Source organism: Cnephaeus nilssonii (assembly GCF_951640355.1).
Source record: "Cnephaeus nilssonii genome assembly, chromosome: 3".
Taxonomy (NCBI): Eukaryota; Metazoa; Chordata; class Mammalia; order Chiroptera; family Vespertilionidae; genus Cnephaeus; species Cnephaeus nilssonii.
This window is the reverse complement of record NC_137074.1, coordinates 30,413,700-30,440,812: the sequence shown is the minus strand read 5'-3', so window position 1 is coordinate 30,440,812 and position 27,113 is coordinate 30,413,700. Positions and strand designations below refer to the sequence as shown.

General features: G+C 44.7%; 1 protein-coding gene across 2 annotated transcripts; it reads left to right on the top strand.

Annotated features, from left to right (window-relative positions):
- Positions 1–3,782: 3,782 nt before the first annotated feature.
- Positions 3,783–26,997, top strand: LRRC31 (leucine rich repeat containing 31; the record flags this gene model as incomplete). 2 transcript variants are annotated; one of them, XM_079766672.1, is made up of 9 exons in its annotated part: positions 3,783–3,972; positions 10,033–10,167; positions 12,717–12,884; positions 15,393–15,560; positions 15,793–15,960; positions 16,712–16,879; positions 19,833–20,000; positions 22,364–22,531; positions 26,666–26,997. In XM_079766672.1, the coding sequence occupies 9 exons, from the start codon at positions 3,783–3,785 to the stop codon at positions 26,995–26,997; spliced, it is 1,665 nt and encodes a 554-aa protein (XP_079622798.1). The 2 variants fall into 2 exon arrangements, with proteins under 2 accessions (XP_079622798.1, XP_079622799.1); XM_079766673.1 differs by lacking the exon at positions 12,717–12,884.
- Positions 26,998–27,113: the final 116 nt, after the last annotated feature.

Here is a 27,113-nt window from a genome sequence, read left to right as displayed (position 1 = left end):
TATAATCATTGGTTCAATTACGGAGCCTTTTGGGGTTCTGGAGTTTGAAAAATTTGTTCCCCCAACCTTTGCAGGCATTTTAGTGTCAAGTCCGTTTAACTCACCCTCGTGCTGTGGATTCCAAAATTATGTTGGCGTCTATCTAGTTCTCTTTATCTTTACAGGTTAATGAAGTGTTTTTTAATCCCTTAATCGTCGTTGAAATAGATTCAAAAGGAGTGGGCGTATTCGCCTGTGTTGTCCCTTTAATAGAAGTTCTGTTATCCTTTTAATAAATTCCCTTTCCTGCTCAACTTAACTGAGGATAATCGTATCAATGGAAATACTAGGAACAGATCTACAATAATGCATTTTCAAGGCAACAGTTCTGGATAGGGCTGAACCACGCCCCCCAGACATGTAACTTGAGACACTGAATGCCCATGGACACAGACAATAGTGCGGTGGGGAAGGTAGAGGGGGTCAATGGGGGGAAATGGGACGTCTGTAATACTTTCAACAATAAAGGTACATTTCTAAATAAGACACTGAATGCCACCAGGGGCTTTAGAACGAAGTGGCTGGATCAAGTCGTTTCTATTCCCTAGGAGTTTTATACTTATTAAAACCTACTTAGACATATTTAAGCATGGATTTTTTTTTTTTAAACCACACTTGTATATACATAAAAAGAAAAGCAGAAACTGATTAAGGTATTCCTAAAACTTCTTTGCATTTAGAGCCCTGGTCCTCTGAATCACTTTATATACGTTTACATATGTATTTTTATGTGGTGTTTTTTTAAAAAAGGCATAAAAATTTTACCACCTTAACCATTTTTTTAACGCACAGTTCTCAATCATCTTTAAGTGTACATTCACATTATTTTGCAACAAATCTCCAGAACTTTTTCATCTAGTGAAACTGAAACTGTGTACCCATTAAACAACTCCTCATTTACCCTGTCTCCTCTCCCCACCCCCACCCCCACCCCCACCCTCAGCCCCTGGCAACCACCATCCTGCTTTCTGTTTCTACGAATTTGACTACTTTAGACACCTCCTAGAAATGGGATCATACAGTAGTTGTCCTTTTGTGACTGGCTTCTTTCACGTAGTATAATGTCCTCAAGGTCCATTCATGTAGTGTGTGCAGGACTTTCTTCCTTTTTAATGACATTTTGTGGGGAAAGCAAAGTGCATTTCCCTTTCACAAACAACACTGAAAATATGATTCACTCTGAAAGAGGATCAAAATTTTTAAGTATATGTTAAGCCCAAACCTAAGGTTGGAAAAGAAAGGAAAGGTAGCCTCACTTTTGCAAAAATCAATAAATAAAAACCACTTAAGTGCAAGAAATATTTTATTGTCCTTGGCATTTCATGACAAATAACCTTACCTACTGATAATACTGTAAATATTGAAAGTAATTGTTCAACTAACATTGTGAAGTTGAAATGCCAGCCACTCGTTTTCCCAAAGGGCTCTTGAGTAAATGCTTCTGATCCGGGGGGAAGAGACAAAACCCCAGTATTTAGCTGCTGTAGCCTGGTGGTTATGTTGTGATCTGCAAATTCCCCCAAATTCAGTTTTCAGGGCTTACCTTCACCAAGGGGAAGAGAAGAGGTTTGTGTGTGAGTAATCTTAAAGCTTGAATTAGTATGGGAAGCCTGAGTACTTGTTGGAGTTTGTATACAAAGAGCAATCTCCTAAACATACTTTGGAAACAATTTTTTTTTTTTGTAAGTGTGAGCATGATGCCCTCCTATACGGAATACTAAGAAATTTGCTGATGCTTTTACCCCTGTGCTCACACATCTGCCTTCCTCATCCTTGCTCCTTTTCTGACTCCCTCTTAGCCTCTCTTGTGTTTCTCTCCTTTCTGCCTCCCCAGTTTGCCCACCGTTCTTTGGTTTCCTCTTCTGACCCCTGGAGTCCTGTGCAGTTTCTTGCCTTCCCTGGCTGCCCCGCCCTCCCCATTCTGCCCCACAGTGGACTCTGTGCCTCACAGCCGGGTGGGGTTTCACTTGGGTAAATTACCACATCCTGGAGCACCGTCCAGCAGTGTTTCCTTAAGACGTAGGAGTTAGAGGCAGTGCATTTAGGGGGTGAGGGTGGGCGGAGTGAAACCATTTCCTGGGATGGCTCTCCAGAGAATGGCTGTGTATGTCTCCAAAAGGTGAAATTGAGTGAAGATGACCCTGGAGGTAAGTCTTGGGTTGGGGCAAAAGGAGAAGGGCCTGTAGGGTGATGGTGGAATCACAATGGGGCAGCTGGGGCTGCAGGTTGTGGCTGGATTCATGAGCTGAAGGTTTTCCTTCCTTCCTTCCTTCCTTCCTTCCTTCCTTCCTTCCTTCCTTCCTTCCTTCCTTCCTTCCTTCTATCCTTCCTTCCCCCCGAGGCTCTGGTCAGCTGTGAGGCAACTTTTCAACCTATTACTGTGTCCTCCTGGGTAAACCTGGGCTGAGTGGACCCTGATGTAATTTGTAAAGGAAATGTAAAAAGAAACGGGTGCCCATTGGTGACTTCTAAAGTAGTACTGTGGAACATCCATCCTCCAGATGTGAAGGTGGGTTCTGCAAGGTCTTTTTTAGGAGTCCCGTGTAAAACGTTCCTTGAACCATTCTGAAACATAATCTTACAGAAATACCTCCCGTATAGCAAGAAAGTCATGAACATTTGAAGAATGTAAGACTATTGGGCCCTGGCCCAAGAACAGGATCGAAATTCTGTTAACAGAATTTGAAATTCCATTTACAGGCTTTATCCCTTTAGTTTAAGTCTTTAACCTTCCTTGAAAATGCAAGCAAATCCCAGGAGGGGTAACAGAGTGACCCTCATGAACACCAGACCCTCCGCTTACCTCCCACATATCTTGCTCCCTTAAAACCAGAATCCACTCCTGGAGCCAACCACTAGACTCTGCATGCCTATAAGCAAGTGAGCCTGCTGTTTGTTTGTTTGTTTTTTCTGCCTAGGATACTTTGCCTTCTCTTTTCTTTTCAGCTAATTCCTAGTTCTCAAAACCCAGGCAATGTCCCTCACTGCTCCAAGTCTGTTCTCCAAAGCAGGCTCAGTCCAACGGTGGGGTCTCTGACTATTTGGGCCTCTCCTCGCTGATGGCCCTTCTCCCATTGTCCTCATTGGCACACAGGTCTATCTTCTCATCAGGTCATACATGAGCTGTGTCTTGTTCTTCACTGAATCTCTTGAATCTCAAATAATATCTGGCCCATAGTAGGTTCTGTTTAGGGAATGGATGAATTCTTTCCCGCCAAGGTGTTTTTAATGGGTGGTGGTGCAGGGCTGGAGTAGAGAAAGTAAAAATGCCAAGGGAAAGAGAAGCAGTGTGCAAAGAGAGGAGGCTGGGGACCCTGAAGGCCCACTAACTCCTCTGGGTGACAGCTTTGTGAAGGTCCAGGCAGCTTAATGGCGTGCGGCATCGTCCTTCACTAACTTTCTTAGAAGGTAACGGCTAACTGACGGCTGAACTTTAAAATCTATTGACACATTTGATGCACTTGCCAAAGCTGTGTTCAATGACCCGCATTCCACACAATAACACAGGGCAATGTTGAAAACTCTGGATTGACATCTGCTACCATCTGTTGGTTCCCGGATCCTGGGTTACATCATTCTTATTTTTATGTTAAACATTACCAGTAATGAAAAGGGGGAATAAAAGCCCGTATAGGGAGGTTCTGATTCCACCCAGACTTGACAGACCTATTTTCTTCTCAGAAATCCTAGAAAACAGAAAACAAGAAGATGTCTTGTTGAGAAAGACCTCCTTCAACTTGACCATGAGTCAAACGAGGAAGAAAGGCTCCTCAGATGGAGAAACCAAACCCCGGACTTCATTTGTCAGCAAATTCCTCAGGGGCTCAAAACTCAGGTCCTCCAAAGCGGAGAGCAGAAACGAGAGCAATGACCTTAAAACAGCTGATTCCCAGCCCAGCGATGAGCCACAGAAGACTGTCACCTTAGACACCGGTAAACTCCTGACTGCTGTCAGTTCTTTGTTTCTTAGAATAATGTCTCCCCCTGGAGATCATTGGGTTAAACTAAACCTAATATGAGTCTCTGTCTAAACATTTATTACTAGAGGCCCGGTGCACAAAATTCATGCATGGGTAGGGTCCGTAGGCCTGCCAGCAATCAGGGCCAATCGGGGCTTTCTGGCTGCTGGTGGGGCCTCCCTTCATTCCGCACCACCCCCTGGTGGTCAGTGCACGTCATAGCGAGTGGTCAGTCTTCCAGTTGAACTCCCACAGGGACAATATGCATATTAGGCATATATATATATATATATATATATATATATATATATATATATATATATATATTAATTAAATACTTTGCTAATTTTACTTTTAAATTATCAAAAGTATTATAATACTACAGAAAGGTGTAAATACCTGATTTCCTTTCATTTTCACGCAAATGATCATTTTTTTCAAGATTCTTTTCAGTCTTTTGTTCATGTGCATGCATTTAGGTCAGTCAGAAACCATTCATTGAGTTCCTACTATGTGCCTGCCACTATATTTTGTAAGTGCTCAAAATACAGCCATGAAAAGCAGGACCTTATGTAAACAAGGAACCAAATGCAGATACAATTTCAGTGCTGATGAGGGATGTGAAGAAAAGCAACGCAGGCTAAGTAGAGAATGATGGGATGGAAGTGCTCTTTTCCACAGGATTGGAGGAAAGGAGTCTCTCACTTGGTGGCATTGGAGCAGAGACAGACTTAAACTAAAGGGATAAATAAAGTCAGCTATGTAGAATGAATGAGTAAAACCAGCCACATAGATAAATGTGGGAATAGCTTTCCAGGCAAGGGAACTGTAAATGCAAAGGCCCAAGGTGGGACTGAGCCTGGAGTGTTTGAGAGGGAGCCAGGAAGTCTGGGATGCTGATGCAGGGTGAGAGGTGGGGAGAGGGAGAGGAGTAGAGACAAGTCAGTGAGGTAGCTGGGGGCTAGAACAGGTATCTCCTGGAGTTATAATAGCCTAAAAATCCCTCTTGAGTTGTATGAAGCAGTGATCCTACTTCTGAAACATATTATTATACTGCTGAATTCCTACATTGCTTCATGATGTTCCTATACATAATTTTAACAGCTGCATAATATTCCATTACATTCATATGCTATAATTACTTAATGAATTCCTTTTTTTTTTTTTTTTACCCTTCAGTAATTATCTTTGGCTTTCCCTCTCCCATATTCTCTGCTTCATGGAATTTCAGCTTTTTTTAAAAAAGTATAAATTCCAAGAACAAAAATTATATATTCAAGGGTTATGAAAATAAATATTGCCAACTCTCTCTCCAAAGTCAGAATCATATTATTTGGCAATATGATGGCATATACATGCCACCAATTTATTATCCATTAGGTTAAATGAATTTTAAAAGCATTTTAAACTTTTTATGCAAACATATACAAAAGTAGAGAGAACAGTATGAGTCCCCGTGATCACCTCTCTAACAATTATCAGCTCATGGCCAATCTTGTTTCATTTATTCCTATCCTCACTTCCATCAAATTATTAATATTAAATACCTAAAATAATATCATCTTACCTATAAGTAGGTTAAATGTATTTTAAATATATTTTGGTAACTAGGCAGTGAAAGTCTACTTCTAAAGGAAGACAATCTCTACCAGAAAATTGTTGGCATTTGTTTTAAAGTATTGTTTGGAGCTTCAGGAACATGGTTAATGAGTATCTGAAACCATGAATAAATCAACAGTGCAAGACCAGGCAGCGGTAAACACCGGCTGCTCAAGCCATTCATGGCTTCTCTAGTTCCATTATCTCAAAATTCAGTGGCTCCTAGAGTCACGTTAATTCTGCCTCCCAAATGGCTCTTGGATCTGGATCCTCCTCTCCACTGCTATTCTGGTTCTCGCTTCTTGCCCGGACCACTGTGCCAGCTTCATAACTGGTTTCTCTGTCTCTAGTCTTGCTCTCTTGCCAACCTGTCCTCCACACTGCCACAGGCTGCCCTTGTAAACCACAGAGAATATGGTGTCTTTCAGCTGCTTAAAACCCTTTCCTGGATCCCTCTCACTTTGAAGAGAAAGTCTATACTCCCAAGAAAGGTCTTCAAGGTATTGGCGATCAGGTGGCTATCTCTCCATGACCTCTGCCTTCCCCCAGCCTCACATTCAGCCTCTCCTCCTGGCATTCTGATTTACTTGCAGTTTCCTAAACTGGCCATATTCCCCCAAGTTGGATGCCTAGAAAGACCTTCCCTTGCATCACCATCTTGCCTCTTCACCCCTCCCCTTTTACCTCTTCCTCACTTCCACCCACCTGGCTGGCTCACATTGGTCCTTTCAGGTGCAAATCATGCATCACTTTCTCTTGGAAGCTTGCCAAGACCCACCCACCAGACCAGAGGTTCTTACCATCACCCTCTGCACGCCTCCACCATTGCGCTTCTCTGTGTTGTGACCGTGGCTTTCTTGTGTGTCTCCTCCATTAGACAGGTAGCTCTTTGAAAACAGGAATTTGTTTTGTTACAAACGTAATAATGTTTTTATGAAAACCTTGGCATTCTTGGTCATAAACAACAGAAACCGACCCTCACAGATTTAAGTTGGAAAAGGACTCAATGAGAAGATACTGTTTAGCTCACAAAATCACCTGGATGGAGACGCCAGAGTTCAGGTCAGCGGGAAAGCAGCCGGAAAAGGCCCCAAAATCACTCGACAGACTGCTCAGGTGTGATCACTTTGTCCCCTCCACGGAGTGCCAGCCCTCCCACCTCAGCCGACCTGCAGCAGCTGTGACTCATCAGTTTTGTATGTTGAGCTGTGACACCGATAGTCTTCAAGGAAAGGGTTTCATAGTTCAAAAGAAATACACGGTCTGTGACGAGATGTCTAGGGGTGTCATAAGTTGATATTCACATTTATATGTAGGTGTTTTGAGAAAGATTTATCATGTTGATTTATTTTGGTAATTAAGAAACTGCAAAGCTAATATTCATTCACTCACTGATTCATTCATTCAATTATTTGTTCGTTCAACAAATATTCACCAAGTATGTCTCACGTAAGACTCTGCAGAGTCCCATCTCCCTGGAAGACCCTCGTAAATTTAAGTCACTATACTCCCGAGAAAGGAACCGGGCAGGACTTACAGTCTTCCTTTTATAGATGCATAAACCAAGGCTCAGGGAGGTTGTGACTTGTTCACCCACTGGATCCATGATTTCAACAAGATCGTCCAACTGTGCTGTCTTAGACTTGCCAATCATATCAACCATTACAGAGTACCCAGGTTCGATGTGGTCTGAGAAGAGATTTCTGAGTCTACCCATTGGTAGGTCTTTGCTGGTGACTTTTGAGAAACAATTTATTTGAGTAGGTGAGTGTGGCAACCAGATGTAGCAGGTTCGTTGGTAAATGTGCTGAAGAAGTGGAGGGAGGGAGCAAGGGGGGGAGCAAGTACAAACCACTCTTTCCAAACTGTTGATAGTAAAGGAAATGATTGACATGGCAGTGGCTTGAGGAGAAAACAAAGAAGAAGAATTGGTGGGGCTGGTTGTAGGTTGAGCCTATGGAGTTAAAGAAAGCAATAGGATACCATGTGCAGAAATTTTTTAAACACAAAAAATTTAAAACACACAGAATGGGCTTTGGAGCAGACTGTTCTGGGTTCAAATTCTGACTCTGCTACTCAGTAATTAACAGAGTCTCGGTTCCCAAACCTATGAAGTGGTAGAACTGTGACTATTTCCTTTAAGTTTAACCAAAATGTTCTGTGCTCACTGGCATGTAAGAGGCAGTCCCTCCCCATCTCTCATCCACAGCTCTCCTTTCTGCCACCCAAAATTAGGGTTGCCATGTAAAATAAGTGCAATATTTGGGACATCTTTTACTAAATGATCCTGTTTCCTTGAAGTCTAAATTTAATTGGGCATGCTGCTTTTGTTTTCCTAAATCTGGCAACCCTACCCAAAATACCTTGTATCCAAGTGCCATGATAAAAATTGAAGGCCTGAGTAAAGAGGTAAAATGGTGGAAGGTGCTGCCCCCTACTGGTGGAATGTGGCAACAGCGGCCATGCCAGCAATGCTGTATACCCTACAGGTGGCTTTCTTTAAATTAGCCAAGTCAGTTTATTTTGTTCATTAGATTCCACATATAAGCAAGATCATGTGATACTTGTCTTTCTCTGACTGACTTACTATGGACACAGACAATAATGCAGTGAAGGCCTGGGGGAGCGGGAGAAGAGTAGAGGGGGTCAATGGGGATATCTGTGATATTTTCAACAATAAAGATACATATTTTAAAAAGCAAAAACAAAACAAACAAACAAAACACACTGACAACTAGCATTGGACAGGAAAACAGAGCCACAGGAACATAGAAATCTTTTAAATAAAATCAATAAATAAAAATAGCAAGCCACAAGACTCCCTGTGGAAGAGAGATGAAGTTTTCATTATCCTTGCTAACATTTTAGTCTAAATTTATTATTACTGTAATCCTACTATCTTTTAATTTTCACTGGTACCAATATATATGTATATATAGTATTCAGCTATGTTTATATTTTTTTTTTGTCAGGGTTAGTAGAATATTCCTGCACATTCATAACTTATGTCTTCTTATTGGATTCCAGTCTACTTTGTGTGTGTGTGTGTGTGTGTGTGTGTGTGTGTGTGTTTTTAAATATATTTTTATTGATTTCAGAGAGGAAGGGAAAGGGAGAGATAGAAACCTCAATGATGAGAGAGAATCATTGATCAGCTGCCTCCTGCACACCCCACACTGGGAATCAAGCCCACAATCTGGGCATGTGCCCTGACCAGAAATTGAACTGTGTGACCTCCAGGTTCATAGGTTGATGCTCAACCACTGAACCACAGTGGCCAGGCTCTTTGTGTATGTTTTAAATTGTACATTGCCACTGACAAACCTCTTTAAAGTCACGGTCAGTACATGCATATTTATTTTCCCTTACAAAAGTATAATGTGTTTTACATATATTTTAAATGCTGGCACATGCAATAAGTGAAGCACTGGTACATAATAGGTGCTCAATAAAATTATAGCATTTTTTAATTACTTTAGTGAGATCACATTAGCATCCTATATAATAAAAGGCTAATATGCAAATTGACTGAATGGTGGCTATGACATGCACTGACCACCAGGGGGCAGACGCTCAATGCAGTAGCTGCCCCCTGGTGGTCAGTGCGCTCCCACAGGGGGAGCGCCACTCAGCCAAAAGCCAGGCCCAAGGCTGGCGAGTGCAGCAGTGGTGGCGGGATCCTCTCCCACCTCCGCAGCAGCACTAAGTATGTCTGACTGCTGGCTTAGGCCTGCTCCCCCTAAGCCATCAATCGGACATCCCCCGAGGGCTCCTGGACTGCGGGAGGGTGCAGGCCAGGCTGAGGAGACCCCCTCCAGTGCATGAATTTCGTGCACCGGGCCTCTAGTAGTGTTATAACAGAGGAATTTGGTGAGGTGCCTCATAAATAATTCCTAATAACAAGAAGGACAAATGAGGCTTTCTGAATGTGTTCTCCAGCAGGAGCTCAGAATATACAAAAGCTTCCCCAGGCACTAGCTCTCAGGCTTCCTCAGTTGAAGGTGGAGGAAATGAGCAGCAGCGGTTTCTTTCACGCCCACCCTGTAGCCATCTGAAACTCACCAGCGGTGATTGCAAGGCCTCCCCGTCTTCACCGGCCTGGTTAGGAGGCAAACACCTGTGCTTGGCCCAGCAGTGGCATTCGCCAAAGCTGTCTGTCATGGTTCCAGCACTGCTCGCTCGCCTAACGCTGTGCTAACCAGCTCACCTCGTCTTCAGGAACACAGCTCTGTCTCTGCGCTGAGAAGCCCAGGTCAGGCCATGAAAGAAAAGCCACCAAGCCCGGAACGGAGGTTTTCTTCCTGGTGAATGCTTCAGGTTTCACCAGGGACCAGTTCAGGATGATTGCCCGCCTTTTCATTTGTATTGTGATCATTATGCATCTTTAATACTATCCGTCATTAACAGCAAATCCTTCGTTATTCTTATAATGTAGCCACGCCTCTCACTTCAGAAATGGAACCGGGATGCAGGGTGGAGCAGTTCCTGCAGAAGCTGGGCAAAAAGGCTGCGGACACGTGTCTAGATCTGAATAACTGCGGGCTCACGACAGCGGACGTGAGGGAGATGGGTCTGTATGCGGTTGACTTTGCACTGACGGGAACATGGGGCCTGTAGGTTGAAATGAGCAGGCAAGTGCTTGCTTCAGCAGCACATACACTAAAATTGGAACGATACAGAGATTAGCATGGCCCCTGCGCAAAGATGACACGCAAATTCGTGAAGCGTTCCATATTTTTATAGAATCAGGGGCATAGAAAGGGAGTGGACTGACAAGTCTCAGGGGGGAAAGGGGTGTGGGGGGTGCGGCAAGAGACTGGACAAAAATCGTACACCTATGGATGAGGACAGTGAGGGGGAGGTAAGGGCAGAGGGTGGGGTAGGAACCAGGTGGAGGGGAGCTATGGGGGGAAAAAAGAGGAACAACTGTAATAATCTGAACAATAAAGATTTATTTTTTTTTAAAAAGAAATGAGCAGGCAAAATACACTCATTATTCACTTGGTAACCCAAGGTCTGAGGGTGGCCCCAGACTACTCAGAAACAGCAGCTGCACTGCTAAAGAGAAAAAAAAGTTAATTTATCCTTTCTCAAGCTTCAAAGATTTGAGTGGAGGAAGTTCATTTGTTTGTTTTTCCTGAGCATTTTTACCTCCCTACTGATTGCCTCTGGCCCCCTGCAAAACATCTGTTCTTATATAGGATATAAACCCATGAAACTCAGCCTAAAACCGAGCCTTCTTGGGAATTTAAAGGGGTACTGTGCTGTTTGGTTATCTGTGGAATGAGAAGCACAACTACCAGCAATTATTGCTTATATATAAAATTTTTTATTGTCTAAAATTTTACATGTCTCCTTTGCTTATATTTTTTTGTACACAAAAGTACCACTACCCTTTGTTATTCCTAAGCAGGAGTGTGATTGTGAAGAACCCTGTGCCCACACCACCATCACCACCTTCCCCCCTCTTTTTCTCAGATACCTTAAATTAAGCCTTTAATCAAATTGGATGTGTCTTCCAACAGAGATGCATCAAAAAAACTGCATTTTGAATGAGGAGTCCCTGACTATTTTAATTAAAATCCTGGCCATTATAATTTGGACGGTACTCTGGAAGGGAACTCGAACCATGCCCGTGGGTGTCCAATGCCCGCGTGTCAAGATCACTTGTGGAGCCTGTAGAAATGCAGGCACTTGAGTCCAACCCAAACCCACTGAATGGCAATCTCTGGTTTTGTTTTGTTTTTTTTTCCATCCTAATATGTTCAATGGACTTATGCTTTATAATAAATTTAGGATCATCGTGAACATGCTTTTTGAAAAAAATATTTTTATTGATTTCAGAGAGGAAGGGAGAGGAAGAAAGAGATAGAAACATCAATGGTGATAGTAAATCATTGATTGGCTGCCTCCTGCATGCCCCACACCAGGGATCGAACCCACTACCTGGGCATGTGCCCTGACCTGGAATCAAACCGTGACCTCCTGGTTCATAGGTCAATGCTCAACCACTGGGCCACGCCAGCCAGCTGAACATGCTTTCAATGCTGGTGAAAGGAAAACAATTTTCCGCTCGAAGTGTGGCCTCAGCATTCCGGAAGGCTGGGGTTGCTGTGCCGGTAACGCAGAAGCTCAGCCTGCTGTTTCCGACGGCTGCCACCACTTTAACATTCAAGACAGACCTTTAAAAGCAAAGATGCTTTACCGCCTCTGTGTTGGCATTTCCCCTCAAAAGTCTTGTTGCATCAGGAGATACGATGGCCTTGGAGGGTCCTTTGCCCAGAGAGCAACTTCACTTTTAATGAGCAGTAGCAGAGACCCAGAGAACGTTCCCATCATGCTGTGTGCCAGTCTAAGTCTCCATATGTTAGTCTGTTTAAGTATTACAGCAGCTTTTTAAGGTGGAGATGCCCAGGTAATCAAGATAAAAAAGAAAAGGTAAGAGGCACCTGCAACCTCAGCAATCCTACCCCAGAAAGCAGTCCCCAGGCCACCAGCCTGAGGAGCCAACAGGATGACTGGCTGATGGATGTCAGAGAGTTTTGCAAAATACAAGGACCAGTGCACACTTCACAAGTGGTGGCAACAGTAGAATTACCTTTTCCTCGGCAGTAAAAAAGATCCTATGAAATCTTATAGAGACACCACTGTACTTTCTTTTTAAAAAATATTTTTATTGACTTCAGAGAAGAAGGGAGAGGGAGAGGGAGAGATAGAAACATCAAAGATGAGCGAGAATCATTGATCGGCTGCCTCATGCATGCCCCCTACTGGGGATCAAGCCCGCAAGCCGGGCACGTGTCCCCGATCGGGAATCGAACTATGATCTCCTGGTTCATAGATGGATGCTCAACCACTGAGCCACGCCGGCTGGGCACCACTGCATTTTCAGAGTGAAAGTATTTGTCAAAAATAGAAAACATCCCAAGAAATAGAAAATGTAAACGTCATAATCTCTCTAATTACACAGCTGAGAGACCTCTGAGAGAGCCACATGCCCTCGTCCCCTTATTCTCTTACAGTACCAAACTATGTTCTGTGCGTACAGGCAATGGAGCCTACTTACTGCACATCACAACGTACTTATGCAAATCTGTATGTTCTTTTGTTCACGTCTAGTTGCTTTGCTGCCTTTTCTCCCGGACCTAGAAACACTGGACATTTCCTGGAATGACTTTGTGGGTGGAACCCTCCATTCAATCACTGAGCAAATGCATCTTGTCAGCAAGTTAAAAAGCCTGAGGCTGGGGAGTTGCAGACTTACCACAGATGACGTTCGAGCACTGGGTATGATGAATGCTTCTCGTAAAAGACTTCACTTACACACCTTGGCAGCCCGGCCCTCAAGGGCGAATTATCTGGGTCCCCACACCCTCGGTGCTCATGGAAAGTGTGCTGTGCCTGAGGCGATGTACATGATGCCTGTGGTGTTGAGCACTAGCATAACTTCTAAAGAGCCCGTAACCTTACCTAGCATTGTGCTAATTTCCGGGATAGAGAAGGAAACAAGGCTGACCAGGTACCCACTCTCATGGAGTTTAAATGCAGATCATTGTAAAACCGGCTCACTCTGCGTCTTTTACCTCATCTGTAAAATAGAGTTGAGTAGATAACGATTAGATTCTTCTCCAACTCCAAAATAATCTCTTCTATTTTCCACCTCCATTTTTAAAAAATTGACCAAAACAAGGCTTTTCAACTAAAAGAAATGGTTTAAATCAGCGGTCGCCAACCGGTGATCCGTGGACCACTGGTGGTTCGTGAGGTCCGAGAGGTTGGCGACCGCTGGTTTAAACAGCAGTAGAATCTCCAGTAAGCTAGTTTATATGCTGAACAGAGAAGAAAGAACACAGGATAACATTTGTCACACTACTAACCCAACTGCCTTACGAAAATGCTTGCTGGTTTTAGATGACAGTAATATTTTAAAATTTTCTTATGGTCTGAAGTTTCTTATTTCAGTTATGTATTTTGATCATTTACATCTCTGCAAAGATTTCTGCAAAAACAATACGGTTCATGCCAAGGTATTCTCTCCAATCTCTCCCAACAAAATGGGGCCAGCTGCTGACTCCTGGCCCCACCCTGCCTATAGCTGAGGAAAAACGTCATACATCTCAGAGCTGGCCATATCCCAGTTCAAATCCTAGTCCCACTTCTGCCCAGCTTGTGATCATGGACAAACTAACCTTTTGGAGCCTCAGTTTCTCATCTCTGAAAAGGGGGTGATACCCACCTCAAAAAATGACTGTGAGCTAAGTAAATTTCTGTGAAGTGCCTACTACATACCAGGCACATAACAGATGCTCAGTAATCGGTAGTTCCTCTTTTCCCTATTCCCTCATCCAAAATGTCCCTTCTGTGGTTTTACATGAGGAATTTAGCCCCACCGGTTAGCAGCTGGTTATCGTGTAGAAGGATCACAAATGTTACACATTGTTACTCAGACGTGAAAAGAAAATGGAGTTTCTGTCTTTTCTTTGATTAACCCAGTGGTCGGCAAACTCATTAGTCAACAGAGCCAAATATCAACAGTACAACGACTGAAATTTCTTTTGAGAGCCAAATTTTTTTAAACTTAAACTATATAGGTAGGTACATTGTTAGTAACTTAATTAGGGTACTCCTACGCTGGCCTCTGTAGTCTGAATGCAGATAGGGAGAATAAATGGTGGGCTGGTAAGCTAACATAAATCAGGAGCCATTCCCACATTGTTCCACCTGTTACAACTGGGTAGTGCAGGATGGCCAATGCTGGCCGCCCCATCCCGTGAGCACTGCAGATAGCTAATCAACCTTACACGCTTTCTCCCTGATCCTGAGCTTCAGGGCTGTAGAAAGCCACCCCCAATTGGCTGGCGATGACACACAAGGTGACACTTGTGCAGGAGGAATATGCCTGTTAACCCGGGGCTCCGGACTCCTGAATCCTTAGCCCGCACAGTGACTAACCAATGCGAGGTCCACGCCCAGTAGGGGAGGTGGAAGAGGCTCCGGACGTGGGGCTTCCCAGTTCTTGATTGTTTAGGATTGAGACCGAGGCTGCATGCTGAGAAGCGCATTTTCCCTGTGTGGCTCCCCACCCTTCTCCCCTGGGCAGCGAAAATCATCCTAAGGATCCCCCCCCTCCCCACCCCACCCCACCCCCCCCCCGTCACTTCCCCTGGTCTCTCCCAGCCTCCACGCTGTAGCCCCAGGGAGCTTCCCTGTGTGAGGTGGTTTCAGAAATGTCATTGCACCCCTTTCTCACGGCACCCTCCTCTGCCCCGCGGGCCGAGTAATCTTGTGAGCTGTTAGTGCCTGGTGCTTTGTTATTGGTTCTTCTCTGCCGTGGTCGGTTCCGTTGTACGTGACACTGTAGATGTCAATGTGAGCTTTCCCGCTGTGGGGGCCAGTGCCTGGCTTTGTCTCACTTCTTACCTCCGGCCAAGCGTCTCAGCATTGCGGCTCCCAGAGAGGGTGGGTGAGAGAAAGTAATGGACTAGTACACATGTTTACTACCACCAAAAAATCTCAGTAAGAAATACCTTATGAGTAGGTGAATTTTAAAAAAAGCAATCTGTGCTCATAAGCATGGCTGCAGAACTTTGGAGGGAGCAGTAGACGGCGCCTGTAAATATGGAAGCTCCCCCTGCTGGGAGTGAGCGGGAACTGCATCCTCTTCTCTGTGACCCGGCACCTAACCAGTCAGACCTGGCTTGGCTTCCACAACCATAAATAATGGTTGGGCCGATTGTGAAGGGCATTCTCTGCTGTGCAGACCTAGTGATCAATCTTCGGGCCCCTCTGTGACAGGAGCAGCACTTAAAGCGATACCTGACCTTGAGGAGCTGACTTTGTCCTGGAACTGTAAAGTGGGGGGAAACTTGCCTCTGATCCTCCAGAAGTTCCAAGCCGGGAGCAAGATCCGAACGCTGGAGCTGGTGGATTGCGCCCTCACCTCAGAAGACGGGGCATTTGTGGGTAAGTGGAGTTCGGAAGAGTTCTTTCCAAAAATTAAAATTAAAACGTGAAGACACCCATGATTGGATAGCTTGGGAGTCAAAGTTGGCTGTTTTCTCTTTACCCTGAATTGCAAGAGTGGCTCACTCCATCCCTGGGTCCCAGGAGGCTGCACTCCCCGCCTGCCCACCCCAACTCCCACCCCTGCATGTTCACTGAGTTGCCCTTTTTGTTCGGATTTCCTTCCTTCCAGGTCAGTTGCTACCTATGCTGCCAAGTCTTGAAGTACTTGATCTTTCCATTAACAGAAACATTGGCGGCAGTCTAAACAGTATCGCTCAGGGGTTAAAAAGTGCCTCAAATCTGAAAGTCCTGAAGTTACAGTCGTGTGGGTTATCACAAAAGAGTGTCAAACTATTGGGTAAGTAAGCAGGGGCTGAAGTTCATATACATAATTTTATGTATGTATATCATTTTATTTTATATTTAATTTTTTAAACTATTAGGAAAAATAAAAAGTAAACAGTGGTTATGTTGAGGAATAAGGTTATGGGTAATTTAAATCTTAATGTTTTATGTACTTTCTTTTAGAGCAAGAGTATACTTTCATGATTACAAAAATAACCTTTTAAAATGGCTGAATCTGAAAAGGCCAGTCTATTTTAGGTTTGAGATAGATACAGGGCAAAATAAAAGTTTCTGTGCTATTAAAGCACTTCATTGTCTCTTATTTTTGAAACTCCCAGCATTATTTTATGCTCAATAGTAAGAAGGAATTGGTACTGATAAAAAGAACGGCTTCAGTGGTATCCATAGTTAAAAGTCATTTCCCTGTATAGAGCATCCACAATAAAGGAGAATGTGAAATGAAATTGTGTTTTCCCTTCAACTTACAACGCTTGTAATATCCTTCTCACTGGCAGTTTGAGTAAATCTAGAACTCTATGAAAACGCCAAAGCTCAATTGTAGTAGGAAAACCATTAATGGCAGAACCATTGTGTTTGAGGTCATTGTCAAATCCGAAGAGGGCTAGATGGTAGCGAGTCTACAGTTATTCCCCTGTTTGGGCATTTTTCTGGGTGTATTTTCTCAGTTTCCTGTGTCTTCCCCTGCTCCATGCCTGCCTACCACCTTGTAATATGTCAGATTGAGATTTTGACTTTCTCTGCAGATGCTGCTTTTGGATACTTGAGTGAGCTGAGGAAACTAGACCTTTCCTGCAACAAGGAGCTGGGTGGGGGTTTTGAAGACTCGCCAGCTCAGGTGGCCACGCTGGAGCATCTGGAAGTCCTGGACCTGCACCAGTGCTCACTAACAGCAGGCGACGTGGTGTCGCTGAGTAAGTGTGTGGGGTAGAGCCAAGGACATTGGAGCCTTGGCATATGTTTAGAAATGTGACAAAGTTGAGATATACCCTTAAACTTACTACTGATGAAGCTCCTGGGAGGCTCAAATCATAACAGTTCTGTGACTTCCCCAATATAGTATTTATTAAGTGCCCAATAAGTGTTAGCGAGTCTGAAGTCCTCCTACACACGTCAGTAAATGATAGTGATGGCACTTGAAGGAGAACACTTTGGGTTTATGTTGCCGTTTAGAAGTGAACCTGTTCATTAGATTCTGCATATGAGTGAGATCATGTGATACTTATCTTTCTCTGACGGGCTTATCACATATCTCACTCATATGCGGAATCTAATGAACAAAATAAACTGATGAACAAAATAGATCCAGAGACATAGAAGCATGGAACAGATTGTTCAATCTTAGGGAGAGGGCAAGGGGGTAGGTAGGAAGAGATCAGCCAAAGAGCATAACCCAAGGACTCAGACAATAGGGTGGTGAAGGCCTGGGGCAGGAGAGGTGGGGGTGGAGAGGGCAGGGGAGGCAGGGCTGGACCAGAAGGGGTCCATGGAAGATAAAAGGGGACATCTGTAATACTTTCAACAATAAAGATTTCTCAAAAATAAAATAAGTGGAACAACAAAAAGAAAGAGATGTGTTGGTGTCACCTAGCTTATTACAGAGAGGGTTGTAGAGAGAAAGCCAAAACGAAGGGTGTTGAGGCTTTCAGACTAACAAGTATGTTAAGTCAGATACAAACGAAGGTAGAGAAAAAGTCAGGGGGGTGGTGCATAGCAGGTGTACATTACACATAGGTTACTACACTTACTTTCTACCCCAGACACAGTCCTGTTATTACTACAACTTGTAATGTATGTAAGCAGTTTCCCATAACAAACAGCAAGCACAGCCTTGAGAGTAAGTGTTCTATTCCATCTGTAACCACAATAAACCTTCAAAATACATCCAGAATCTGATCGTGGTTCACCATTTAGACCTCTACCACCCTGCTTTAGCTCATCCCACGAATCCAAATGGTCACACTCTTCCTATGTCACTGCCTTCTTTCTCTCCCCCTCCCCCTCACTGACCCTATTCCAGCCACTCCTTCACACTGCCCCTCACGCTCACCAGCCATGCTCCATGCCCGGGCCTTTGCCCTTGAGCCCTCTTCAGGTCATGGGCTCCTCCGGGGCAGGGGTGCGTCTCCTTCAGCATCTCTCCTTTGCTCACACCCAGGGGCTGGCACATAGTTGGCACCAGTAAATGTTTGTTGAATATGTGATTGAATAAATGAACGACTCAATGAACACAAATAAAAAGAATGTTTTAATTGTTTTTTAGTACCATTTGGAGAGGAAAACAGTAAAATAGGTTTTGAGGTCTAACATCTACCTTTTAGTACTGCTTGGTTATTTCTTAGGCTTTTATCCCTCAATTTTGGAAAATGAGGTCAAGGCTTGGAGATTTTAAAGTAACAAAACAACCCCTTTTGGGGCTCCAGGTAGAGCTTTATGAGGTATAACCACCCCTCTGTTGATGAGTGTCATACCTGGGAGAGATACTCCTGAGTTAGCAGTCCATCAGATTCTAAATAATACATTCCCCTTAGTATACTGAATAACACGAATATCGCATCTCAGCTTGTTGCCCAGAGGAAGATTAAACTGCTAAACGGCCTGAATTGTTACCACTAACGCAACAGATGGACAAGCCCGTCTTATCTAGATTTACAGCCACCAGCAGGCCTTGGAAAGCTAATGATTATTGAAAAGCTGTCGCGAATTGCACTGTTCTCCTTCCGCTTAATTTTGAAAAGATGGAAATGAAAATACATCCTGTTGATGTGTTATGTACTAAAAACATAATGCCTTATGATGTTAAAGAATTATTTTTTAATATTAAGCATTCTTTTATCTGCTCATTCTAGACAGCTCCAAAGAAATGGAATTATAGATCATTTAGCCAACAACTGTTGATTAACCATCTAATCGTACCTGGCACTGTGTTGTGGGCTTAGGACAATTCACATCCCGGGAGCTTCAGTCTGGAAGGGCAGTAGCAAACCAATAAATATCTAAATTGCACAGTGAACTACGAAGTGCTGTGGGGATTCAACGAGGGAGGGATTGTTACATCTGTTGGGATCACAAGTGCTTGCCTTTCCTTCTCTTATTCTCCTCCCCTCCTTACACAGTTTAGAATTCTGTACTTATTTGTAGGTTCGTGCCTCCATGTTCCAGATTCGGATACTGTTCCTACACACAGAACTCACCTTCAGTGAGGGAGGACAGAAGGCAAACACATACACAAATATAACATTACATAATGGGGGTGCTGTGCGGAAAATGAAACAGGGCGATGTGATACTGACCAAGGGGTTACTGTGACCAGGCTCGGGTGGCTGGGAGCCTCCGAGGTGAGCCAGCCCACAGAGACCCCATGCATCTCAGGGGCCCTCGGGACCCAATCCAGTGCTGTCACCAGCAGATATCTGTTCTGTTTGCTTGACCTCACTGCCTTCCTGGCACTTACATTCTGAGAAAAGAATGATGATATCAACCATTAATGGAGCAGTTGATGTGCGCTGAGCACTTCACATACACCACGTCGTTTTATCTTCCCACTGGCCCTGTGAAGTAGAATTGCTACGACTGTTATTGGGAAAACTGAAGTTCAGAGATGTTAAGCAACGTGTCCAAAATCACACAGTTCTTTAGCAGCAGAGCTGGGATTAGAGCCCAGTTCTCTGTCTCCAAAATCTTTGGAAAGAGGCTTGGAAGTGGCAGAGCCCAGGCCGCATACTGGGAAGAGTGGCTGGTTCCTGTGGTGTGTACGTGTGTAGGGGAAGGCAGGGCTTGCCAATCAAGAAGATTGTGGGAACCAAACACCCAGAAGACGCTTTGTGGGACGGGGCCTAAATCGTGTCACTGTTGCTGTTTGAACAGCCCAGGTTATCCCTTTGCTCTCCAGTCTTCACGGATTGGATTTATCTGCCAACAAAGAGATGGGCAGCTCTTCTGAAAACCTACTCAGCAGGCTCCGATTTTTACCAGCACTGAGGTCACTACTCATCAACAGCTGTGCTTTGCAAAGGGAGACTTTTACTGCCCTTGGTAAGAAAATTCCTCAGGAAGCACGGTATTAATAACACCTGTGTGTATGTGTGTGTGTGGGGGGGGAAGGGGGGGCTCCCTTTCCCTATGCATGAATTTCTTTATTCTAAGACTCAGCCATAAGCAAAGGTGTGACATGCTAACGTGTCTTCTTTTCAGGAACTATGCTTTCTTAAAAGTGACCTTCTGAAGGGCACATGAATGACTCTGGCATTTGCATATTTAACCTTTAAAATTTAAAGTCTGTATAACCAACTCTGGAGGTCCATGTCCACAGTAACTTGTCATTTCAATGAGGCGCCAATATAAACTGGGAGTGCTGTCTGATGGGGAAAGGAAAGCAATTACTAGGCCTCCCTATTCCCTGGAATTGTCTACCCCCCGCCCCCATTCTTTTCTGGGGAGCTCTGATTTCAGGTCTCAGTGGAAACATCCCCTTCTAAGACAGCCCCACTCAATCTACATTAGAAGCCCCTGAATCTTCTTTGTGGACTTTATCAGAATTAATCATTATATATTTATTTGGTTGGTTTTTTAATGTCCACATTTCTCTCAGATTTTAACATTGAGGGCAAGATTTGTGTTTATTCTTCGCTGCATACCGAAAGCACATTTTAGACATTTCTACATATTAAGTAAGTAGATAGACAGATTAATTTAAGGACTCCATTATCCCCCCAATAGTTAGGTAAAACAGCATACACACACACATTTCACTGTTCAGACCGATGTTCACGTAGAAAAGTTCCACAAAAAATAAATTTTGGTACAACATGATGTTTCAAAAATATACTTCCTAAATATACTTCAGATTCAAAATTTGTTGAAATTTTTTATATTTTGTTTTTAATTTTGTGTCTTCTGTAGAAGACACAGCTCTTTCCAATTATAGCTACAAAGTCAATGGATCATAATCAAGTAGATACTACACTAAACTATCTCATCTAACATAAATCTATCATTCAATCTTAAATTCAATCTGAATTAAGAAGTAAATCAAGTAGTATATATTTCTCTGTATCATGTTTAGAAGAAAAAAGTTTGATTTCTTATTGAGAGGTCTCTGTACCATATAACTGGGAGGGGTTCTCTTATTTGATATTATAAAAGAATGTATATTTTCCCCTTGAATATATTTTAATTTTTTAGAAAGAAGGCAGAAGGAAAGAAGTTTAAAGTATAATTAATGACTTACCTTAAAAATTAGTTGTTCTGGTTGATTTTAATGTTAGGGAAAATTGAGAATTAAACAGAAAGTTCTTTTAATACCCTTTAAAAATCTTTCCTAATACATCACTTCCTTTCTTAGTCTCTGTAACTACAGTTAAGCAAGCACAGATACATTTTGGAGTTGCAGAGTCCTAGGGAGGTTTGGCCCTGTCTCAGGATCTCAGCAGTGACTGCACGGTTGGTGGGATATGTAAGCCCAGTGCACACTTTGGAAATCTTGACCAGCCTGTGAGCCTACCTCTCTGCCTCTTTCTTCATCTTTTTTGATGTTGTTAATACTCACACAAGGATATTTTTTCCATTACTTTTTAGAGAGAGTGGAAGGGAGGGAGGAGGAGAGAGAGAAACACCAATGTGAGAGAGACACATCGATTGGTTGCCTCCCACACTCAGCCATCTGGGGCCTGTGAACAAACCTGCAACCCTGGCATGCCCTTGACTGGGAATGGGTGCGTGGGCCGATGCTCTACCAGTGAGCCACACCAGCCATTTTCTTCTTAAATGTGAAGGAAAAGAAGGAAATTCCAGGTAATAGTGAATTCAATTTAATTAGGTTTTACTTTTCTACAGTTTCCAACATTTCTCCCCAATAAAAATAGACAACATAAATTGAGGCCATGAATTTCAGGTAGGAGTGAGCAATCTCTACAACTTTCTGAACCTCGCTTATGTTCATACTAGAGGCCCGTTGCATGAAGAGATTCCTGCAATAGGCCTTCCTTCCCCTGGCTGCCGGCACTGGTTTTCCTCTGGCACCAGGGACCCAGGCCTTCACTCTGGCCGCCGCCTTCAGTCTTTGCTCCGGGCAGAGCGCAGCTCCTGTAGCTCCTTCCGCGCCCCCCCCCCGACCCTCCCCCTCATAGCAGGCGTCCCGCCCCACCCGGCTACTCGGTGTGCCTGCATGCGTGCTGCCCAGAGGCCTGGAGTGGCTGGGGGGTGGGGCTGCCACCATCTTTGTTGGATTAATTTGCATACTCACTCCTGATTGGCTGGTGGGCGTAGCGAAGTGACTGTCAATTTGCATGTTTCTCTTTTATTAGTGTAGATGTTGCCCTAGCCTTGGTTCCTCAAAGTGAAGGCTTATGACCTCTAAGGAAGCCTAAATTATTGCTCTTCTTATTGCTCTCATTTAGCTGAAGCCTCCATTCACCTCCCTGCCCTGGAAGTACTCAGCCTTTCTTGGAATAAGTGTGTCGGTGGCAACCTGAAGCTGCTTCTGGAAACACTAAAGCTTTCCACATCCCTTCAAGTGCTGAGGCTGAGCAGCTGTTCCCTGGTGACAGAGGACGTGGCTCTCCTGGGTTTGTATCTCTGGGTTTCGAAGCAGTCCTGGCAGGCAGAGCCTGGCGTGCCCGCCCAGCAAGTGCAGGGGGATGGAGGTGCAGAAGGCAGCGAGGCCTGGGGCCCTCTTTGCAGCTTCCCTTCTCCTGACACCTGCTCGGGAGTGAACTGTTTAAAACAAATAAGGGAGATTCAAAAACCAAAAGAAACAGTGGAGGGAAATTTAATATTTGGGATCTGATGAACTGGTAACTCAGGAGGGTGTTTCCTAAAAGAAGATGGACATAGAAGTGGTGGTGGGAGGTTCCTGCCAGGTGACTAGCTCCACATCTCGCCATACATGAGCGCCTTGGTGTTCTTAACCAGCTCCGTGTTAACTGAACTTGAGTCATCTACATTCTACCTTTACAAATTTTGCCGTAGCCACATGGTACCTGTGCTATGACTTAATTTTTTCTTTACGTTGACTCTTCAACTTAAATGCTTTTATTTAAACAGGAAAGTGGTCATCATAACTGAAATACAGGTATCATTTCTCATTGATAGACGTCACTAGACTGTTGCCAGCTGAAGTAGGGGACTAGGTGAGGCAATTTAAGTGTAATGAACATAACTGTTCAGGCTGAATGATGGGGGCATGGGTTCACTCTCCTCTCAACTTTTTGTATGTTTCAAAAAATTTCCCATAATAGGAAATATTCTGAAGAGAAAAAGCATGCACATTGTCTTACTTAGGCCTTGCGAATATGCTGAGTAATAGGCTGAAAGGCTGAAAGAAAGAACACACATGGACATCTAGGGACTTAGGGCAGCTGTTGAGTGTACGGACTGCTAAACTCTCAAGGGCACTCTGGAATCAAACTTGTCGCAAGTGAAAGTAATGGGAATGGAGCATCTGGCTGGGTCTGGAAGCCATAACGTACAAGAAATGATCGAAAAACGAAGGCATGTTTAGTCCTAAAGGAGGAAAATTTGTGGGGACCTGACTGTTGTCCGACACGGCAGGGCTAACACAAGGAAGGAGCTGGGGTTTCAGGCAGGCCAAGGCGGGCAATGGAGGAATCACCAGGAGGTAGATCAAGGTCCCAAAGGAAGGGCATCCTCCTGCTGAGAGCTGCTTCACCCTCTTGGGGCGACCTGTAAGGGTGCTGCAGGCAGACTCGGGCTGGTCACCATAGAGAAGCAGGGAAAGGGATCCTTCGCCGATCATTGATCTGGAGGTTGAATCCTTGAGACCTCCAAAGTCCCTTGTAACTCAGATTTTACACCACTCATCTCATCTCTATAGTCCATTTCAACTTTTGACTAAAAAGAAAAGCATGTACTATTAGCCTTGGGTGTCTCCCCTACCTTTTCTTACAGAAGTTATCTTCTCTTAGCTTCATCATTATTATTTATTAAGTGCCCTTGTAGGTAGTACTGTGATATGTGCTACTCAAAGACAAAATTGTTCTGTGATTAGACATCTCTCAGTTGGATTAGAAATTATCCAGGTATATTTTGCACATGGAAAGTGCTCAGTTAAATAATTGTTGGCTGAAGAATGAATGAGAAATGAACAACTAAATAGTATTAAACAGCAAGAAGATTATTTACTAACTAGAGGCCCGGTGCACGAAATTCGTGCACAGGGGCGGGGGGTGTCCCTCAGCCCAACCTGCACCCTCTCCAATCCAGGACTGCTGGCTCCCAACTGCTCACCTGCTGCCTTCCTGATTGCCCTAACCACTTTTGCCTGCCAGCCTGATCACCCCCTAACCACTGCCCTGTCAGCCTGATTGATGTCTAACTGCTCCCCTGCCAGCATGTTTGCCCCCAACTTCCCTCCTCTGCCAACCTGGTCACCCCTAACTTCCCTCCCTTGCAGGCTTGATTGCCCCCAACTGCCCTCCCTTGCAGGCCTGGTCCCTCCCAAATGCCCTCCCCTGCTGGTTGCCATCTTGTGGTGGCCATCTTGTGTCCACCTGGGGGCAGGATCTTTGACCACATGGGGGCAGCTATCTTGATCTTATGTGTTGGAGTGATGGTCAATCTGCATATTACTCTTTTATTAGATAGGATAGAGGCCTGGTGCATGTGTGGGGGCCAGCTGGTTTGCCCTGAAGGGTGTCCTGGATCAGGGTGGGGGTTCCCTTGGGGTGTGGGATGGCCTGGGTGAGGGGCCTGTGGTGGTTTGCAGGCCGGCCATGCCCCCTGGCAACCCAAGCGGAGGCCCTGGTATCTGGGATATATTTATCTTCTACAATTGAAACTTTGTATCCTGGAGCAAAGCCAAGCCTTCTGCTTGCTCAGTGGCTGCCTCCATTTCTGTGTGGATTTGCTTACCTTCTATAATTGAAACTTTGTAGCCTTAAGCGGAGGCCTGGGCCAGCCAGGGCAGGTTGAAAGCTTGGCTTCCTCAGTTTCCAGGGGCAACCCTAGCCTGCTCTCTCCAGCTCCGTGGCTGCCGCCATTTTTCTTGGGATTTATCTTCTATAATTGAAACTTTGTATTCTTGAGTGGAGGCCTGGGCCCGCCAGGGTGTGTGGAAAGCTTGGCTTCCTCTATTGCTGGGGAAACCCAAGCCTCCCTCCTGCTCTCTTGGCAGCAGCTATCTTGGTTGGGGTTAATTTGCATACTCACACTGATTGGCTAGTGGGCGTGGCTGGTGGGCGTGGCTTGTGGGTGTAGCTGAGTGATGGTTAATTTGCATATTGCTCTTTTATTAGATAGGACTAGAAGCCCGGTGCACGAAATTCATGCACGGCGGGGGGTTGTCTCTCAGCCCAGCCTGTACCCTCTCCAATCTGAGACTCCTGGAGGGATGTCCGACTGCCCGGGCAGTTGGACATCCCTCTCACAATCCAGGACTGCTGGCTCCCAACTGCTTGCCTGCCTGCCTTCCTGATTGCCCCTAACTGCTTCTGCCTGCCAGCCTGATCACCCCCTAAGCACTCCGCTGCCAGCCTGGTTGATGCTTAACTGCTCCCCTGCCAGCCTGTTTGCCCCCAACTTCCCTCCTCTGCCAGCCTGGTCACCCCTAACTGCCCTCTCCCGCAGGGTTGATCACCTCCAACTGCCCTCCCTTGCAGGCCTGGTCCCTCTCAACTGCCCTCCCTTGTAGGCCGGGTGCCTCCCAACTGCCCTCTCCTGCTGGCCATCATGTAGTGGCCATCTTGTGTCCACATGGGGGCAGGATCTTTGACCACATGGGGGCAGCTATATTGTGTGTTGCAGTGATGATCAATCTGAATATTACTCTTTTATTAGATAGGATAGAGGCCTGGTACAGGGGTGGGGGCCAGCTGGTTTGCCCTGAAGGGTGTCACAGATAAGGGTGGGGGTTCCCTTGGGGTGTGGGGCGGCCTGAGCGAGGGGCCTGTGGTGGTTTGCAGGCCGGCCACGCCCCCTGGCAACCCAAGGGGAGGCCCTGGTATCTGGAATTTATTTTCCTTCTACAATTGAAACTTTGTAGCCTGGAGTGGAGCCAAGCCTGGGGCTCCGGCAGCCATTTCTGTGGCAGTTAATTCACCTTCTACAATTGAAACTTTGTAGCCTTAAGCGGGTGTGCCCGGCCAGGGTGTGCGGAAAGCTTTGCTTCCCCTGTTGCCGCCGGCAACCCTGGCCTGCTCTCTCAAGCTCCATTCTGCCGCCATTTGTTTGAATTTGTTTACCTTCTATAATTGAAACTTTGTAGCTTGAGTGGATGCTTAGGCCTGCAACGGCTATGGAAAGCTTGTCTTCCTCTGTTACCTGGGAAACCTTGCTCTCTGTGGCTGTAGCCATCTTGGATTGGGGTTAATTTGCATACTCGCCCTGATTGGCTGGTGGGTGTGGCTTGGCTGGTGGGTGTGGCCTATGTAGCGGAGTGATGGTTAATTTGCATATTACCATTTTATTAGAGAGGATATATATATTCTTTGGGTAGGGATGTGGAAAGAGAAAAAAAATAAATTTTCATGTTGTACTTGGGATGCACAGAAAGGAAATTTGTTACTAAAGTAATTTCAGATGTTCTAAATAAAATAGCTAGCTAATAACAAAGCATTACTAATGACCAATCTTGTCATTACCAGTCTGGAGCTATCGCATTGTGTTGTGTTACTGGAAGTGGGAAACAGCCATGACAGAAAGTATTCTTGTATTTTGGCAATTAAAGTGATTTTGTTTTTCAGCATCGCTAATACACACAGGTCATCTGACCAGGCTGCGGAAGCTCGACCTGAGCTATAATGACAGCATCTGTGATGCAGGATGGGCCATCTTCTGCCAAAACGTGTGGCTCCTCAAAGAGTTAACAGAGCTGGATATTAGCCTTCGGCCATCAACTTTTCGGGATTGTGGACAATGGTTTAGACACTTGTTATGTGCTGTGACCAGACTTCCGGAGATCACTGAAATAGGAATGAAAAGATGGATCCTCCCACCTTCACTGGAGGAAGAACTAAAATGTTTGGACCAAGATCGCAGCAGCAGCATTCACTTTGACCATGGCGGGTGTCAGTAAACTGGTTTCCCAAGGTCACATATATGATTCCATGTATATAACATTCTTGAAATAATAAAATTATACAGGCAGAGAACAGCTCAGGGATCAAGAGAGGGGTAGGTGGTAGATGTGAC